The sequence below is a fragment of the Thermobia domestica genome, chromosome 2 (genome assembly GCF_964235325.1).
Source record: "Thermobia domestica chromosome 2, izTheDome1.hap1.1, whole genome shotgun sequence".
NCBI classification, from domain to species: Eukaryota; Metazoa; Arthropoda; class Insecta; order Zygentoma; family Lepismatidae; genus Thermobia; species Thermobia domestica.
This window is the reverse complement of record NC_137455.1, coordinates 351,463,988-351,484,423: the sequence shown is the minus strand read 5'-3', so window position 1 is coordinate 351,484,423 and position 20,436 is coordinate 351,463,988. Positions and strand designations below refer to the sequence as shown.

Below are 20,436 nucleotides of genomic sequence, written 5' to 3'. Positions count from 1 at the left end.
GGCCAATTATTAATTTCATGTTAGAAAAATCATTTTAAAATGTTAAGAATTATTATATAATCTCGTCTGTGAATTTGCTTTATGTGCTGAAGACCACTTGATTTACATAATGAACTTCCTCATTATGTAAAGCCTGCATTGACAGATTTCTATCAAATTCCGATCTGTAAATGAACCGGGATTTCTGGGTTAGTCATTCGAGTACGTGGATCCACGTCATAACCACAAGCACTTGAGATAAGAACCTCAGCAAAAATAAAAGTATAAAATATTAAGACACTTTCGGGATGACATAGTGTGTAACTGGATTTTATATCGCATGTTATCGCTATGTTGCTCTAAGACTGGAATTATATCGTAACTTCAAACTCCGGACATCATCGACAATGACCTAACTTTATCCGTGAACATCTTATGAAGTTCGAAAGAGTGACAATCAATATCAAACAGCAGCTATCTCTGAGGATTCCAACTAAGATATTATTTAAAGTACTTGTGCTGAGCATTGTGCTCTTAAGTGACCAAGTTATAGGTCATTCATATCACTTGGAAATAATCAGATACGTGTTTAATTGAGATCTGTCAACTGCCATGCATTTCAACACATAAATACTTCACAGACGCCATACATAACGAATAATCAGAATCATTAAATTAATCAGACATTGAAGTTTATACCTTTTGATCATGCCCAGAATTATTATGTTTTAATTCATATTATAAAAAATTTACAATCAGGAGTATAGTAGAGAGTTTGATTATGTTTAGGTTACTAAAATCTCTCGCAACACATTCCAAATAAATTTTCATGAATAAGCCTTAAGCATAACCATACCAATAAGGCCACCCAAACATAAGCGCTATGCAATTTACGGAACTAAAACAAAATAAATAAATAAATAAAAGACATGATAAACATAGAAAGAGTGAGCGCCGATGCATTAACAGCTGCACTACCCCGTCCACTCCCTGAACATCCATATATTCCATCACTTTCGAGGTGATGTTTAACCACTGGTACTCAGGAATCATTATCTGGACAACATAAGGGTTACCGAATCAGCACGATAAGCCAGAGATTCTGGCTGGACTACCAGTCTAGTCGTTCTTTTTTTTTTTTTTTTTTGTTTTTTTTGTTGTTTTTTTTTTTTTCAATCTTCGTATAATATTAAATTCGCACCTATAGAGGAACTGGTGCGATATAAAATCGTTTGTTTCCTCCAATTAGTGTAGTAGATTCTCTAACTGAGACGTACCCAGTGATTAACACTCGGGCGATAGTAATCTAAAATAAGGTAGTACTATTTTGCTCGCATCTATTGTCATCTTTAGGACTTTAGTAATTATCCATTTGTCTGCTACCGGCCAGCAGATGTCGTAGTCATTTTATATGAAAACGTGTTATCCTTGTTTTCCAACGAGCCACATCATAAACCTTAATAAAAGACGAGATAAGAAAATTATTAATCCATTTACATTTCATATATTCTTAATGTGATACACCCTACAACATTTATGTAATGCTTTTAGGGATGTAAAAACACAACTGTGTGGTTAAAATGCCCTCGTGAAACATAAGCGTGGCGTACTGGTGGGTGTCAATTAGTGGGTCGCAAAATTTTAACCTAAACTATTAATTGAGAGCGGTGGCATAGATTTTTATGTGAGTTCATATTAGAGCAATGTTATTTGCTTCATGATTACATTCTACATATTATCGTAGACAGTCGGGGTTGCATTCCCTTGCGATTTCCCAGTAATGGACATGGGCTGACAATTTCTGGGTCTTAGGTGCCAATTACTAATTTTGTGTTAATTTGGGATTGGATTTGCTAAATGTGTTTATTACATATTTTTAGAATTAGACAAAAGCCAAAATGGGGAAGAAATGTGACGTCCATTTGGACGGGAAGAAACTCCTTTTTAAGTATTCTGAAGAAAACATGAAGAGCGTATAGAAGACATGGAAACAAATAGTGTATTTTCCGCAGCACCAAGCAGACGGTACAGTGTTCCACGAAGTACGCTAATGAACTACGTCAAAGGAGAAACGCCGGAACGTCGAGAAACATGGGACCTTCGCCAGTTTTAACAGGTAAAGAAGAAAATACCTTGGTTCAACGGTAACAGAAATAGGTACAGCACGGATTCCCTTAGTGAAGGGAGACCTATTTACTGCTGTACAAAAAATTATGGTGTCAACATGCAGGAAGAATCCGTTCAAAAACAACATTGGTTTCAACTTTTTTTTTTTTTTTTCGGCGTCACCCAGAAATAACCACACGAACGCCTGAAGCGCTGACATAAAGCCGTGCAGTGGTATCCGTGAACATATTACGACAATGGTTTACTGAAATTTACGAGTATTTACAAACGAAATTACTTATCGAAGCTTTGAAAGATCCATCCTGGATTTTCAACACCAGCGAAACTTCGTTTCAGTTAAGTCCAAATACTGGTAAACTTGGGCCCAAGAGGTGACGGAAACGTATAAATTGTCAGCAGATTTTGACAAAAGAGTCCCTAATAGTTCTCATTACTGTCTGAGCTAGTAGTGAAATACTTCCTTCATTTCTTGTCTTCCACTATATTCGCCTACCAAGTGAAACTGCTGAGAAGGCTTCAGACTCATGGGCACTTGGTAAAAGTGAAAGTGGTCGGACATTCTACGAATATATCATCAATGTACTTCACCTATGGCATGTAAAACAAAAAGGTGAGGCTGCCTGTTATTCTTTCCATTCATGGACACAAATCACATTTAACAATTTATCTAAATGAGTTTTATTCAGATTATGGCATTAAGTTAGTAGCGTTATCCCCCAACACTACACATATAACTCACCATGTGACGTTAGTGTACTTAAACCTATAAAGTACAATTGAAAAATGATTATATATAAATGGAAATTAGAAAACCCTAACCAGCTGTTAATTAAAGGAAACTGTACCCCACTGTTCGAGACCGTTCTTTTTTTGTGACTGAAGAAACTGTTATTATTGGGTTTAGACGATCTGGTATTTCACCGTTTGATTTAAAAAAAAAAAAAAAAAAAAAAAAAAAAAGTTGATTACACACCAAGTGTTCCATTACATATAAGGAAGCTCCCCACAAGGTTAGGCCAAAAACGTAAAAACTTGGAAATTCTTATCGATTATATAAAAAACTCGATCTTTCTCCTAAGAGATTAAAAGAAGATTTAGAATGGCAAGGTCTCGAACGATCTACAGATCTCATCGTTTAATGGAGATCCATGGTGGAACAAACAAAATAACTGTTTAGCAGCCAACATATTTTCACTCAGCAGAACTATCTATTCTGGAGAAAATTCAAAACCGTTCTGTGCATCCTCGGTAGATAATTTAACATTCTCGGCAGAGAATTTAACATCCACGGTGACAACCTGAGCCTGAGTCACCTAACCAAGTCGCTGTAAATGTTATACAAGAAACCACAAATTCTTCAGTGAGTTCTCCCTTTAAAAGCTTTGTTTTGGCTAGAACCCAAAGACACAAACAACAGAAAAAAAATCCTGGGAATGTACCCGCAGCCGTCACTTCTTCCAGGTGGAAAAAAATACTTTCAGAGAAAGAAAGCACATAAAAGACAAAGAAAGAACAATGAAGAATGAAGAACAGAAGAAAATGAGTGGGCCCGCGCAGCGTAGTCGCTGGCGCTCTCGCCTTCAGTGCGAGAGGTCCCGGGTTCGATTCCCGGTGGGGGCACTTGGCCGAAAAAGTGTAAAACGGGTTTTCCTCATTCACACCAGGCAAACCCATACCTACTTATAAGTTCCAGACCGCTTCCTTCCTTCCCTTTCCCGGATAGTGTGCTCGCCGAGGGACGTCATCCCTCAAACTGACGGGCTAAATGGTCAGATGCCGAAAGCCCAGAAATCTAAGTCCTAAAATCCCAGAAGAAAATGAGAAAGAAAAGAAACAAAAACGTCAGGTAAGAAGAAATCTAATAAACCTACAAACAAGCCGCACACACACACACACACACACACACACACACACACACACACACACACACACACACGTAATTAATTCTTCAAGTGAATTAGGGGTGTCAACTGATGAACTCTGTGAAGACTCAATGTACGATTGTGTGGTTTCTGATTCAGATCAATCCGAAAAATAGGTTCAGCAGATTTGCGAACGTTAAACACTTGCAGGACATACGCTGGAAGTTACTACGCAGTGTTTTACTAGGAGTATTATTTTATTGGACGGGTTCTTTCCACAGACCGCAAGAAATCAAACATGAAGTTCCTAAAAGAAACTGCAGGGTATTCTTTCGTTTGGCTTATTCTGGAGGCTAAAGATAAAGATCTACTTCTCGCATATTCATCGGCCCTGTTTCCCTCAAAGGCAATTGTCCATTCCAAGTTGAACCAGATCAAATTTGCAAACTCAAGCTTGCGTATCGTTGACTATAATTAAAAAATCTAAGTTAGTAAGGATAGAATTAAGCTAAGGTAGATAAGATTGATTGGAGATAGACTGTATGAAAGGAGTCCTGCACTGTAGGCTGTAGCAGACACATAAAACAAGAATGTAAACCCTGTATGATGTGATAAAACATCAACAATCTTGTAGTAAAATTTATTATTTCTTTACGAAAATCCGTTATAATAATACACTCAAGGGTCTTCCTTACAAAGTGTTACTTGTAGATTTCGTGTTGTTACTGCTTTTATGTGTAAAATATTGTTTTAACAAACTGTCAATTACTGGTTCACTGTCAATTACTGGGGTAAACAAAAACTGTATATTCTCAATTACTGGTACCCTCACGTACTATTTGATTATTGTTTCTGTATTTACTAAAACAAACATATTTGAGAAAATATTATGTTGTGTCATTCACTCATAGTCTTCTCGAGGAAATGCAACCCTTACAATGTTTGTTGTAAGCTACATTACGTAAGTATACAGTGAAATATTCATATGAAACCTTAACATGTCAATTGCTGGGCCCACTACCCAATGCTATACAAAATATCTAGTTTCTTTGGTATCATGTTCCTGCGTAATATTATGGAAATTAAAATCAAGATATTAAAAAATAATAGACGGAAGCAATTGTTGAAATTTCACTTTAAACGAAGATGTAACTTTGATGGCAGGAGTATTTATCTCAAAGAGAATCTTCATTTCACTTTTTTTTCTCTTCTTTACTAAAATATATGACGTCATTGCGTGTACTGTTTATCCGATCATTTTTTATTTAATAATACTTCCATACGATAACAATGCTGACTTCAAATACTGGTTGTTCTCGGCTTGCAAAAGTCAAACAACTATCCCAGACAAGATAGTGCGGCACTGATGCTGAATGCTATAGTATGTAAATTGCATAAAAGTTGAAACTTTAATAGTGGCAACATATGCCTTGACATGGAAATAGTGAATGTTGCATATATCTCATTGTTACATCGCTAGCTAACCTACCTCACAGCAAATCATCTCTGATTTCCCACGCGCCCCGCGCAAGCGCCATGATAAAAAGAAAAGTATCTTATGTGAGCTGGCGGACTAAAAATGCACAACCAGGATGTTAAAGGTTGAATGTAACCACGAAAGAATTACTGTTCACTTTTTAAATATAATCAGAGACAACTGTTACGACACTTTCTGCATAATCCTCCCATCACTTGGCAGGACAACGCTCGGTGGCAAGTACTGCAACATTCTTTGGCTGATTTACGCTCCAAACCGAGAAGGGTTCCACCATCCACTATACTCTCCGAACTCGAGCCCTTGGGACTGTAATTTCATTTCCAATATGAAGGAAGAAGCTACTGTGTCATTCTTTATCCCAAACTGCGGGTTTCCAAAATATTTTAGAGATTTTCCAAGGAATAGGCCGCTCCATTCGAATCATTAACAGATATGCTAGATAAACCGATCTACTGTGATTTGCACACAAAACTTAAGGCAACATTGGAAAATAGTAAGTTTCACTGCTGTATCCTTTCTATATCACTTGTACATAAATAATTGCCACTATTAAAGTTCTTACTCTTGCATTATGGAAGACTCATGCCCTTTTATTATGTAACTTTTCTTTCTGACTCATACTTAAGACAAAAATCCTCTGCCTTATTCTCACAGAAAACTTACTCACATGTCCCTTTTTCAAACGGATGATATCAATAATCTTGTATGTCAACGACTAACTAAAAGAACTATCATTTCTTTAATAACTCTGATAACAACTGTAACTTTTTCTGCTCTAACTCCATTTTCTTCTTGTGTCGCTCTTCTCTTCGCCTTTCTTTTTCTTCATGCCTTTGTTCCCGCTCTTCCTCCCACTGCCGTTGTCTCTCTTCTTTCCTTGTAAAATAATCGTAAACAAATGCTGCCAACTGTCCCTTTTTCTTATTTGGATTGTTATACGTTTGAATAAACTTTTGAATGAGGTCTTTAGCTTCACTTGACGACTGCTGGGGTTCACCTGCTGTACAAGGGGATGGCGTGATCACTGAATTGGCGGTTGAAGTGGTGGTAGTACAACTACTGCTTGCACTTACGGAAAGTTCAATTGAAGCTTCTGGAACGGCAGACGTAACGGGTGCTTTTTCACCAACGATCTCGTACAAGATGTCAAAAAACTGGAATTTCACAGCACCTTTCCCACCTCGTTTCATGTTGTCTAACACTGATCTGTAAGACTTTAGCAGGTTCTTCCATTTGTTGAGACATTGTACAGTTGTTACCTGAGAAATAGAAAATAGATTTATTTGTGTTAACCTTTAAACGCCGAAGGACTTAACTGTTGCGTCAAGGCTTTAAACTTTAATACCTCAACCTCTAATTAAGCAAGAAAGATAATTTTGATATCAACGTGTCCTGAAAGATGAAGTTGCCGCTGATATGCATTTTATGTATGTGATAGGTACTATAGTGGTGAGGAGGAGGGTAACGTTCGTTTTTTTTTTTTTTTTTTTTTTTTTTTTTTTTTTTTTTTTGAAGGGGCTATTATTCTCGTTGAGGGTAGTCATAAAAATTGGTATGTGAAGCCACTACACGCTACAACCCTACAAAAGTAGTTGTTGCTTATATGGAGGTGGGTGGGGGAGGGGCAAAGTTGGCCAATTTTTTTAGTCAGTTTTTTGGCATCACTTACATTTTCAGGATTGATTGTTTCTTCTTCTACGAATACCTTGGAAATTGCACAAGTGTTACCTCGTTGGAATCCCTGATCCATAAGCTTTCCAACGATGTATGAATCATGACTGAAAATTAGGGACGTCACCAAGGCCAACCACTTGAAGGTCTGCAACAGCCGATTGAAGATGATATACAGGGCGTTTTTATAGGAATTTTGTTCTAAATTTTCATCTTACTTTGTATTGCAGCAATGACTACCAATTTTAATATTATTGTCGTAAGTATACACATTAGCTTCATTTTGACAGCGTAGAGTGATTGTAAGGGTTGCCAAGGTCCCCAAATTCTATTTTTTTTTTTTTTTCATATCTTTTAGGTTTTTTTCTTCTTCTACGAACAAGGGGGAATTGCACAAGTGCACCTCGTTGGAATTAATGTTCCATAAGCTTTGCAGCGAGGTATCAATTCCTCTGTGATAACTAGGAGTGTCCCCAGGGCCTCCAGTGAGAGTCTACGATTTGTTCAAATCCCTGTCCAGTGTATAATGGTTAAGATTACGTTCTCTAACGAAATGAAATTTGAATATTCTACTTCATCTATTCTTTCCCCAAATACAGTATCCTCCTCTCTCTGTATCTACTGGAAGTGGTTCGTGAATTTTATAGAACACAACTAAAAAGTTGTCTGTCTTACAATTAGAGTCTACTGCCTTTATAGCTTTAGGAAAATACTCAGTTCATTGCCCTAGACATAACCAATTTACTTAAAATATAATAAAATTTTATCTCAAAATTCACTTAAGCACCCATCCGAGTTTCAACTAAATATAAAATAGGAGGCAACGTCTTGAGATGTGAATCTTTAATCATTAATACTGGAGACTGTGTAAATACAAATCTGTTTTTAAAAGCTACAGACGCTGCTGAGAATCAGGAGATATACAACAGGGAGTGCTTTATAATATTCTGTTCTTCCGAAATTCTACCCTGGAGAGAACGCTAATTCAAACAGTTGCTCTTTATTCCCGAGTTTAGACCACAGGTATAACAGAAGGCCACATTTGCAGTCATAATTAGGTAATACTAATCTTTCCAGTAGGTTTATTTTAAAGTAAATTTACGGTTGTGTTGGTGTCAACGAAGCATAAAGTGCAACCCACTTATAACGAATTTCAAGGGACCAACACAATGAGTTCTTTATATTCGGACTTCGTCATAAACATTTTTTTTTTTTTTTTTCGAATTATGGAAAAAAACAATGAATTAGATAACAAGCAGATACGTTTCAAAAAAGAATATACAGCAGTATAGCATTACATCTGAAGATAATTTTACTAATTGGGTTGTATCTTCTTTTTTATTGGGTTGTATCTATAATTTTCTCCTGAACCATGTCTGTTTCTGCTGTTCGTAGCACTGCAGTTTCAGCTTCTTCAAATGCCCGAAATGCATTAACCAGCACCATGTTGCTGTGTTCGAAAAGATAGCATTGCAGGTTTTCCAAACTTTGGATCGCTTCTTTGGAACTCATGCGTTATTTCACATTTTCCACTTCTCCCTCAACATCGGAATCTGCTTCATCGTCCTTCGTAGCCTCCTTTACGCTTTCCACAACTGAACTACCTTACAGCTACCGATACATGCAACTCACTCACTTTCCGCATCGAACACAATGAGCTCCAGTGAAAACAACAAATTTTTATTTAACCTGGACCTTGAACTCTGGTGGACGCGAGTTGCCGGAAGTATCTGCACCCGGGCGATTTCTGCTGTCATCCGAGTGGCAGGCATTAAAATGAAATGAAATTTCCGAGTTTTACGTCCCACGGTTATGCCGACTAGGCTAAAGGAGACGATGATGATGAGAAACGAATGATATGCTGGAATTAAGAAAGTGGGAGTAAACGGGAGAACTCCGAGGAAACCCACGAACACGATGTTTGTGGGAAGGGAAGGAGTGAGTCATGCCTGGCTTGCACAGCGAGAAGCGCTATGAAAACCAGTTTTGCGGTACCTGAGTTATCCACAAGCAAAAGAAGAAAAAAAAAACTGATTCCGTTCAAAAATCTTCGCTATAAGCGGTCTTTACGGAAAATATTTTTCGTAATATACGGTCATTTTTTCCATATTTTAAATAGGCAGTGTAACGGGCATTTCATTTATGTTCGTAATATCCAACAACTCACTATTTCCGAGTTCGTTATAAGTGGGCTGCTATTTTTCTAAGGTACAGGAATGTTCATGTAATGTGAACCCACGAAACAAGGTAAAAATTCCTTACTGGATATATACTGAGGATGATGACAAGAAGTCATTGAAACGTATACGAACAAGTTAAAAACATGGATGCTTATCAGGTTGTAATTTTAGTGCATATTTAAGTCCGTTACTCCAGACGATAATTCTTGAGCAAACAAGAAATTTGCAAATCATTTAGGAAGTCATTGTCAGGGATAGGTAGATCATTACTTTTCCTCAATGATTTCCAAATTCCTCGTACGTTAGTAACAGTCTATCCGCAGGATAGTTGGTGGCCAACCACATGTGTTGACATCGTCTGGTACAGTCAGTGTTGCCGTATTACGCCATAATGCCGGAAAACATGTGTGTTCTTATGACGGCCGTGGGAGGTCTGCACTTGGTGCCGAAGTGTCGTTCTTGCTTCAGAGCGTTACATTCCCATACAGCCTATCCATTAACATTCCCATTTGTTCACAAACAATCCCAGAACTGCCTCCAATTCGTGATTTTCACGTTTCCTAATAATAATAATAATAATAATAATAATAATAATAATAATAATAATAATAATAATAATAATAATAATAATAATAATAATACTTCATCACCTTCGTATGTTTCTGGCATTTGTGAAGACTAATGTCAAACCCCCTCCTCATAGTTTTTATCTCTAAAATATATACACTTATAGGCCTTCCCTAGGTGGTAGTTTCATTTCATGTGCACTCCTGGTTCATAAGTTCTGATGCTCTAAATTTTAGGTTCCGCAACTTTCCAGATACCCTGTAGTAACTATATGAAGGACATGTTTAAAAATACTTCCACTGGATTCAGCATTAGTACCCCCCCCCCCCCCAAAAAAAAAGCATTATAAATGAAGTATGGGCACTTTTACTATCAGCACAAGTAGTACCTCGAAGATCCCAACTTTGAGGTTGTTTTTCTCGTGACCCCATAGACGGATAATTCTAAAAATAGTTTTGTTGGATTCAGAATCTTCAAATTAATGTAAAAAGCGCAATCAGAAATTTATCCAAACGTCGTCACTTTCTTAATAGAGGCATGATCATTAGTTCTTCATAAATAAGACTGAAGTCAGTTTGATCACATATTTTCCGTTCGGTTTCAGGGGCAACATTTGGTTATATTTACTCCTGCCGCAGCCTACCACAGTCTCATCCTCAATTGTTCTTCTGATTAATATAATGGATTCTGGAACGAAAAAGTTTTATTCGACAGAATCGTAACAAGTTGCAAGTTACTTCATAGTTTTAATTCACAACTCTCATTATAAAGAATGTATTTCTTGAGTGCGTGCAAATGTTTCAAGTTTATAAAAAGTATGTCGACGCACATTACATCATCATCAGTTTGCTGAGGATTCGCAGTTCAGGACCGTTAAGTGAATGTTACTTCAAGATCAACAATTTAGTGTTTGTTATTTGTGGTATACATACCAAGGACTTTCCATTATAGTAGGTATGAATCCCTATGCTAAATTGAGTTTGTTACCGTGAGTGTAAAATTTGGCCACCATTTCAGATTCATTCATTGGATCATATACACAAACAATAGTGAGGGGGGAGGGGGGAATCAAACTGGCATTCCAGTAGATCGAGTTATGAAGTCATCAACATGACCGCTCGTGAAATTTTCAATAGAATTTTTAAACGCGTATAATTTCCCACAGAATAGAGGTAAAACCGTCGTTTTTGTCCCAAAGTAAAGTAAATTAACTGCAAATTATACATAGTTAGTTGCAGTATCTGTTTATGATGCCATGTTTGAGATATATTGAAGCAAACTTGAAAAAAAGATATTTATGATATTTATGTTTTGAATTTTAAATCTGAATAAATCCATAATTATCAAAAATTCTGAAACTATTATAGTAACAAAAATATCGATCTTACTATGGTCTATAAAACGGTACCAATATATTTTCTATATCGTTTCGTGTAAGGCAGTTATGTGATTTTATATAAGACATGGTATGGTGGCTTCGTAGCTGTAATTTGTGGGTATAGTAGTAGTGGTCCCCGTATATTGAGCCGAGTCAGCAAAAATTTTTGTGACGTCATAGGTCAAAGGTCAATGACCGTGGCCCGGGGTCAATGACCTAGGGGTACCTAGGACCACCCCCTCTAAATTTTGGCAGGGGTACCATGGCCCACCCCCTAAATTTTGGCAGGGGTACCTAGGACCACCCCCCTTAAATTTTGGAAATTGCCAAATCTAAAAATTTGGTATGGTAGCCTAGGACCACAGTATGTACCTCTATCAGTATTGGGGGTCAATGTCGTTCCCTTTCATGGGTAAAAAATTGCCTAAAATTCACATTTCGGAGGTTTTTGACCTAATTTATCCCCTTGGATGAGGTGTTATTACCCTATATAGTTATATGGGCGTATACAGGGGTCCATTACCTTTCATAAGACATGGGTATATTAATGCACCCATTGAAAAATTTGGGAGGGGTACCTTGGCCCACCCCTTAAATTTTGGAAATTGCCCAATTTAAACATTTGGTATTATAGTATAGGACCCTAATATGTATTATGATAAATTTGGATGGTCCACCTCGTTCCCTTTTAGGGGTACCAAATTGCCAAAATATAAACGTAAGCAATACGTAGTACCACGTGTTTGGTTTTGACCTAATTTATCCCCATTGGATGAGTTCCTATTACCTTATATGTTTATATGAGCGTATACAGGAGTCTATTACCTTTCATAAGACATGGATATATTGGTGCACCCCGGGAGGGGTACCTTGGCCCACCCCTTCAATTTTAGAAATTGCCCAATTTAAACATTTGGTATAATAGTATAGAGCCCTAGTATGTATCACTATAAATTTGGGTGGTCCACCTTGTTCCCTTTCATGGGTACACAATTGCCAAATTTTAGTACAACCACGTGTTTGGTCTTTTGACCTAATTTATCACCTTTGATGAGGTGTTATTATCCTATATCGTTATATGGGCGTATACAGGGGTTCATTACCTTTTATAAGATATGGGTATATTAATGCACCCCCAGGAGGGGTACCTTGGACCACCCTTTAATTTTGGAAATTGCCCAATTTAAACATTCGGTATAATAGTGTAGGACCCTAATATATATTAATGTAATTTCGTTCCCTTTTAGGGGTACAAAATTGCCAAAATATAAATGTAAGCAATACGTTGTACCACGTGTTTCGTTTTTTTACCTAATCTATTCCATTGGACGAGGTCCTATTACCTTATACGTTATATGGTCACGTATGGGGATTCATTTCCTATCATAAGACATAGGTACATTTGTGCACCCGGGAGGGGTACTTTGACCCACCCCTTTAATTTTGGAAATTGTCCCTTTTATATGTTTGGTATTATAGTATAGGACCCTAATATAAATTACTATAAATTTGGGTGGTCCACCTCGTTCCCTTTCATGGGTACACAATTGCCAAATTTTAGTACAACCACGTGTTTGGTTTTGGCTCAATTTATCCCCTTGGATGAGGTCCTATTACCTTATATGGTTATATGGTCATGTATATATTGGTCCATTTCCTATTATAAGACATGGGTACATTGATGCACCCTTTAAATTTTTGGAAAGGGGTACCATGGCCAACCCCTTAAATTTTGGAAATTTTCCAATTTGAGCATTCGGTATCATAGTACATGCCTCAACATGTATCATGATAAATTTGGGTGGTCCACATCGTTCTCTTTTAGGGGTACAAAATTGCTAAAATATAAACATAAACAATATGTTGTACCATGTGTTTGGTTTTTGGCCCAATTTCTCCCCTTTGATGAGGTTTTATTACCTTATATGGTTATATGGTCATGTATATAGGTTCATTTCCTATCATAAGATATGGGTACATTGACGCACCCTTTAAAAATTTGGGTGGGGTATCTTGGCTCATCCACTCGGTTTTAGAAATTGTTTAATATAAGCATTTGGTATCATAGTACAGGTCTCCAATATGTACCACTATAAATTTGGATGGTCCACATCGTTCCCTTTTCATAGGTAAAGAACTACCAAAAATCAAATTTCGGAGGTTATTGACCCTTTGATAAGTATTTAGCACGTTATATGGTTTATTACCTTTATATGTTTATGTTCCCTTTTAAATTTGGGAATTATCAAATAACAAAATTTGGTAAACGTTTTCTAGGACCCATTGGTGTTCCTCTTATGGCCAAATATTCAAAATTTAAAGGTTATTGACCTGCTTTATTATTGAATAAGTACAGGATTTATTACTTTTTTCATAAGACACAGGTGTATTTGTGTACCAATCTTAAAATTTGGAAGGGGTACATTTCTTATTGTCGTATCAATAATTGGTAATTGGATAGTATCTCATTCATTGGGTAAATCATTATGATCACGTGATCGGTTATTAACCTATGATGGGATTAGGAGTCCAGGACATTGGTACATTGAAACTTTGTAGGATAATTTGATAATGCGTCATTGGTTTTGATTATTCCCGCCAAATATAAACGTAAGCAAGACGTTGTACCACGTGATTGTCCTTGATGAGGTAGTGTACAGGGATTCATTTCCTTTGTTGTGGTACTTCTTAAGTTTGAGTACACACACACTTCTAGAAAACAGTTGGTTCTACTCAGGTAAACAATTGACGGACATTATTGACCTTATTGAACATATAATGATATGATTAACTCTAAGACTTAGGTATATCAAGAGAAGTATTCTTTAAATTTGGGAATGGTGATAAACAGAATTTTAACATAAGGTGCGAAATTTGAAACAATACATTGAACTTTAGTCACAGCTCATAGTCTAAGATCATTGGTGGTGATTGATTTGAAATCTGATAGCTAACCTTATTGAATCTTATGACTCATAGACGAAAGGCAATACATGCTACAACAGTTTGAAATTTAATCATAAGGTGATGTAATCTGACACTAGCAAAGTTATTGTTAATGCAATTTGATTGGATCATTACTATCTTTCCTGCAATCTGATTGGTTGATCACTATCTTTCGTGCAATCTGATAGGTTGATGAGTTTTAAATCTTTTTCTGCATTCAGTTTTGTTTTAACATTTAAAAAGTTTTTGAATTTTTTTGTTTGAAACTTTGGTTTGACATTTTTTTCGTTTCCAAATTTTTTGTTTGAAAATTTTCAAAATTTTGTTTGGGATTTTTTCGTTTGAAATTTTTGTTTGAAAATTTTTTCGTTTGAAATTTTTTGTTTGAAAATTTTTGTTCGAAAATTTTGTTTAAAATTTTTTGTTTGAAATTTTTCGTTTCCAAATTTTTTGTTTGAAATTTTTTGTTTCAAAATTTTGTTTGAAATTTTTTTCGCTTCAAAATTTTGTTTGAATTTTTTTCGTTTGAAATTGTTTGTTTGAATTTTTTTCGTTTCAAAATTTTGTTTCAAAGATTTTTTGTTCTAAATTTTTGTTTCAAAGTTTGGTTTGACATTTTTAAAAGTTTGTGCACCCATTAGTAAAGAACCGGAACTGTTTAGAGCAAAAACCTCTGGCAACATTGTGGTGTAATAGTACACGTCAGAACCTGGGGTTGTACTTGAAATAAAAAAACACAATTCATTGAAATGGATCATTTTATTACACTCCACATACATCCATACCAGATTGTGGTTCTGGATATTGTCGATACAATGTATTTTGAACTTCTTGCACTAGTTTGTCTTTAGCATATAATTTTAATTCCAATTGAAGTCTTTTAAGGTCTAATGCAATATCAATTGGTGGAAACTCAATGTCCATTTGATCACAAATAAACTGTTTATCAATACAGGTATGCACCCACGAACGATGTTGACAACCATCACAATATCTAGATACATGTTGTACAATATGCATAACACATTTTTCAAAATAGTACTTTTTCAGGAATATACTAGTTTTGTTGCACACTTCCATTGCATGTTTCACACACTGAAATACGCTGATGAATTTGTTCCATTCAGTTTGTGTTAGATACACCATGTTGTGAGGGACATGAAATGTACTCTTTTTACGTAACAGCACCATCTTCTCTTCGAGGACTGTACGCAGCACCACTTCATGATTTGAGCCTAATGATTTGACTATGGTCACATTTAGCTCATCGTTCATTTGGTCGATTCGTGCCATTCTTCACAGGTCAGTTGTACACCAAATTGTTCTGCTTTGCCCAATCGAATCACAGGTTCAAATGTTCTAGCACTGATACCAATCATCACATGTTTTGTTTGAAATATATTTATTGGATAATAGCTTGCGAAGATGAACTCTTTATCGTTAGAAGTACACATCTTTCCTCCTGAAAAGCACTTGCTCAAATGATTTCGTGAGATGACACTGTATTTGCTGGTTTATAGTTATTGCTGACGTCATTGGTAAGGAATGTGATGACGTTTGAATTCATGATTTCATCACAGTTGCTGACGTCATGCCGACCAACCAAATTCATACAACTACGGCTGATGTGCTGACGTTTGAATCACAATTGCTGACGAATCTGGCTGTGTACTAAATTCAAGATGATGACTTCGACCCAAGAATCCTTTGTAACATAAAGATACAGATCCAGTATTTAAGAAACGTAACAGTTCTTCTTGTTTTGATGCTTCCATGGGTAAATATCTTGCTGGTAAAATTATATTCTTATCATTTTCAAGCTTCACTACGATTCTTAATCCAAACTTTGTAGGGATCATTTGGCTAGCTAAGATTCTATAAGGTACATTCTGTTGTAAATCAGTAATCTTGGTAAATGATTTCATCACATCACGCGTGTTTAGAAACTGCAGACAAGTAGCCATGATGATGTTATCATGAATACTAACTCGAACGATGATGAAAAACTGATGACGTTGCATTATCATGTTCTGACGTGTACTATTGCACCACAATGTTGCCAGAGGTTTTTGCTCTAAACAGTTCCGGTTCTTTACTAATGGGTGCACAAACTTTTAAAAATGTCAAACCAAACTTTGAAACAAAAATTTAGAACAAAAAATCTTTGAAACAAAATTTTGAAACGAAAAAAATTCAAACAAACAATTTCAAACGAAAAAAATTCAAACAAAATTTTGAAGCGAAAAAAATTTCAAACAAAATTTTGAAACAAAAAATTTCAAACAAAAAATTTGGAAACGAAAAATTTCAAACAAAAAATTTTAAACAAAATTTTCGAACAAAAATTTTCAAACAAAAAATTTCAAACGAAAAAATTTTCAAACAAAAATTTCAAACGAAAAAATCCCAAACAAAATTTTGAAAATTTTCAAACAAAAAATTTTAAACAAAAAATTTGGAAACGAAAAAAATGTCAAACCAAAGTTTCAAACAAAAAAATTCAAAAACTTTTTAAATGTTAAAACAAAACTGAATGCAGAAAAAGATTTAAAACTCATCAACCTATCAGATTGCACGAAAGATAGTGATCAACCAATCAGATTGCAGGAAAGATAGTAATCATCCAATCAAATTGCATTAACAATAACTTTGCTAGTGTCAGATTACATCACCTTATGATTAAATTTCAAACTGTTGTAGCATGTATTGCCTTTCGTCTATGAGTCATAAGATTCAATAAGGTTAGCTATCAGATTTCAAATCAATCACCACCAATGATCTTAGACTATGAGCTGTGACTAAAGTTCAATGTATTGTTTCAAATTTCGCACCTTATGTTAAAATTCTGTTTATCACCATTCCCAAATTTAAAGAATACTTCTCTTGATATACCTAAGTCTTAGAGTTAATCATATCATTATATGTTCAATAAGGTCAATAATGTCCGTCAATTGTTTACCTGAGTAGAACCAACTGTTTTCTAGAAGTGTGTGTGTACTCAAACTTAAGAAGTACCACAACAAAGGAAATGAATCCCTGTACACTACCTCATCAAGGACAATCACGTGGTACAACGTCTTGCTTACGTTTATATTTGGCGGGAATAATCAAAACCAATGACGCATTATCAAATTATCCTACAAAGTTTCAATGTACCAATGTCCTGGACTCCTAATCCCATCATAGGTTAATAACCGATCACGTGATCATAATGATTTACCCAATGAATGAGATACTATCCAATTACCAATTATTGATACGACAATAAGAAATGTACCCCTTCCAAATTTTAAGATTGGTACACAAATACACCTGTGTCTTATGAAAAAAGTAATAAATCCTGTACTTATTCAATAATAAAGCAGGTCAATAACCTTTAAATTTTGAATATTTGGCCATAAGAGGAACACCAATGGGTCCTAGAAAACGTTTACCAAATTTTGTTATTTGATAATTCCCAAATTTAAAAGGGAACATAAACATATAAAGGTAATAAACCATATAACGTGCTAAATACTTATCAAAGGGTCAATAACCTCCGAAATTTGATTTTTGGTAGTTCTTTACCTATGAAAAGGGAACGATGTGGACCATCCAAATTTATAGTGGTACATATTGGAGACCTGTACTATGATACCAAATGCTTATATTAAACAATTTCTAAAACCGAGTGGATGAGCCAAGATACCCCACCCAAATTTTTAAAGGGTGCGTCAATGTACCCATATCTTATGATAGGAAATGAACCTATATACATGACCATATAACCATATAAGGTAATAAAACCTCATCAAAGGGGAGAAATTGGGCCAAAAACCAAACACATGGTACAACATATTGTTTATGTTTATATTTTAGCAATTTTGTACCCCTAAAAGAGAACGATGTGGACCACCCAAATTTATCATGATACATGTTGAGGCATGTACTATGATACCGAATGCTCAAATTGGAAAATTTCCAAAATTTAAGGGGTTGGCCATGGTACCCCTTTCCAAAAATTTAAAGGGTGCATCAATGTACCCATGTCTTATAATAGGAAATGGACCAATATATACATGACCATATAACCATATAAGGTAATAGGACCTCATCCAAGGGGATAAATTGAGCCAAAACCAAACACGTGGTTGTACTAAAATTTGGCAATTGTGTACCCATGAAAGGGAACGAGGTGGACCACCCAAATTTATAGTAATTTATATTAGGGTCCTATACTATAATACCAAACATATAAAAGGGACAATTTCCAAAATTAAAGGGGTGGGTCAAAGTACCCCTCCCGGGTGCACAAATGTACCTATGTCTTATGATAGGAAATGAATCCCCATACGTGACCATATAACGTATAAGGTAATAGGACCTCGTCCAATGGAATAGATTAGGTAAAAAAACGAAACACGTGGTACAACGTATTGCTTACATTTATATTTTGGCAATTTTGTACCCCTAAAAGGGAACGAAATTACATTAATATATATTAGGGTCCTATACTATTATACCGAATGTTTAAATTGGGCAATTTCCAAAATTAAAGGGTGGTCCAAGGTACCCCTCCTGGGGGTGCATTAATATACCCATATCTTATAAAAGGTAATGAACCCCTGTATACGCCCATATAACGATATAGGATAATAACACCTCATCAAAGGTGATAAATTAGGTCAAAAGACCAAACACGTGGTTGTACTAAAATTTGGCAATTGTGTACCCATGAAAGGGAACAAGGTGGACCACCCAAATTTATAGTGATACATACTAGGGCTCTATACTATTATACCAAATGTTTAAATTGGGCAATTTCTAAAATTGAAGGGGTGGGCCAAGGTACCCCTCCCGGGGTGCACCAATATATCCATGTCTTATGAAAGGTAATAGACTCCTGTATACGCTCATATAAACATATAAGGTAATAGGAACTCATCCAATGGGGATAAATAAGGTCAAAACCAAACACGTGGTACTACGTATTGCTTACGTTTATATTTTGGCAATTTGGTACCCCTAAAAGGGAACGAGGTGGACCATCCAAATTTATCATAATACATATTAGGGTCCTATACTATAATACCAAATGTTTAAATTGGGCAATTTCCAAAATTTAAGGGGTGGGCCAAGGTACCCCTCCCAAATTTTTCAATGGGTGCATTAATATACCCATGTCTTATGAAAGGTAATGAACCCCTGTATACGCCCATATAACTATATAGGGTAATAACACCTCATCCAAGGGGATAAATTAGGTCAAAAAACCTCCGAAATGTGAATTTTAGGCAATTTTTTACCCATGAAAGGGAACGACATTGACCCCCAATACTGATAGAGGTACATACTGTGGTCCTAGGCTACCATACCAAATTTTTAGATTTGGCAATTTCCAAAATTTAAGGGGTGGGCCAAGGTACCCCTCCCAAATTTTTCAAGGGGTGCATTAATATACCCATATCTTATGAAAGGGAATGGACCCCTGTATACGCCCATATAACCATATAGGGTAATAACACCTCATCAAAGGGGATAAATTGAGCCAAAAACCAAACACGTGGTATAACGTATTGCTTACGTTTATATTTTTGGCAATTTTGTACCCCTAGAAGGAAATGAGGTGGACCACCCAAATTTATCATAATAGATATTAGGGTCCTGTACTATAATACCAAATGTTGAAATTGGGCAATTTCCAAAATTTAAGGGGTGGGCCAAGGTACCCCTCCCAAATTTTTCAAGGGGTGCATTAATATACCCATGTCTTATGAAAGGTAATGAACCCCTGTATACGCCCATATAACTATATATGGTAATAATACCTCATCAAAGGGGATAAATTAGGTCAAAAACCCCCGAAATTTGACTTTTTGGCAAATTTTTACCCATGAAAGGGAACGACATAGACACCCAATACTAATAGAGGTACATACTATGGTCCTAGGCTACCATACCAAATTTTTAGATTTGGCAATTTCCAAAATTTAAGGGGGGTGGTCCTAGGTACCCCTGCCAAAATTTAGGGGGTGGGCCATGGTACCCCTGCCAAAATTTAGAGGGGGTGGTCCTAGGTACCCCTAGGTCATTGACCCCGGGCCACGGTCATTGACCTTTGACCTATGACGTCACAAAAATTTTTGCTGACTCGGCTCAATATACGGGGACCACTACTACTGGTGTTATACTTGTATCATTAAATAAGAATTAAAGATGTTCCACCACTGCAGATTTAGTCTTTAGGTA

General features: G+C 36.0%; 1 protein-coding gene across 2 annotated transcripts in view; it reads right to left on the bottom strand.

The window, feature by feature from the left end:
• Nucleotides 1-1,006: 1,006 nt before the first annotated feature.
• The window catches only part of LOC145678770 (uncharacterized), a 34,312-nt gene continuing 14,882 nt past the window's right edge, over nt 1,007-20,436 (bottom strand). For both annotated transcript variants that reach the window (XM_081749268.1, XM_081749266.1), the window contains exon 4: nt 1,007-6,725. In XM_081749268.1, the coding sequence (XP_081605394.1) occupies nt 6,198-6,725 (528 nt within the window). In that variant the 3' untranslated portion in view covers nt 1,007-6,197. The remainder of the gene's footprint in view (nt 6,726-20,436) is intronic.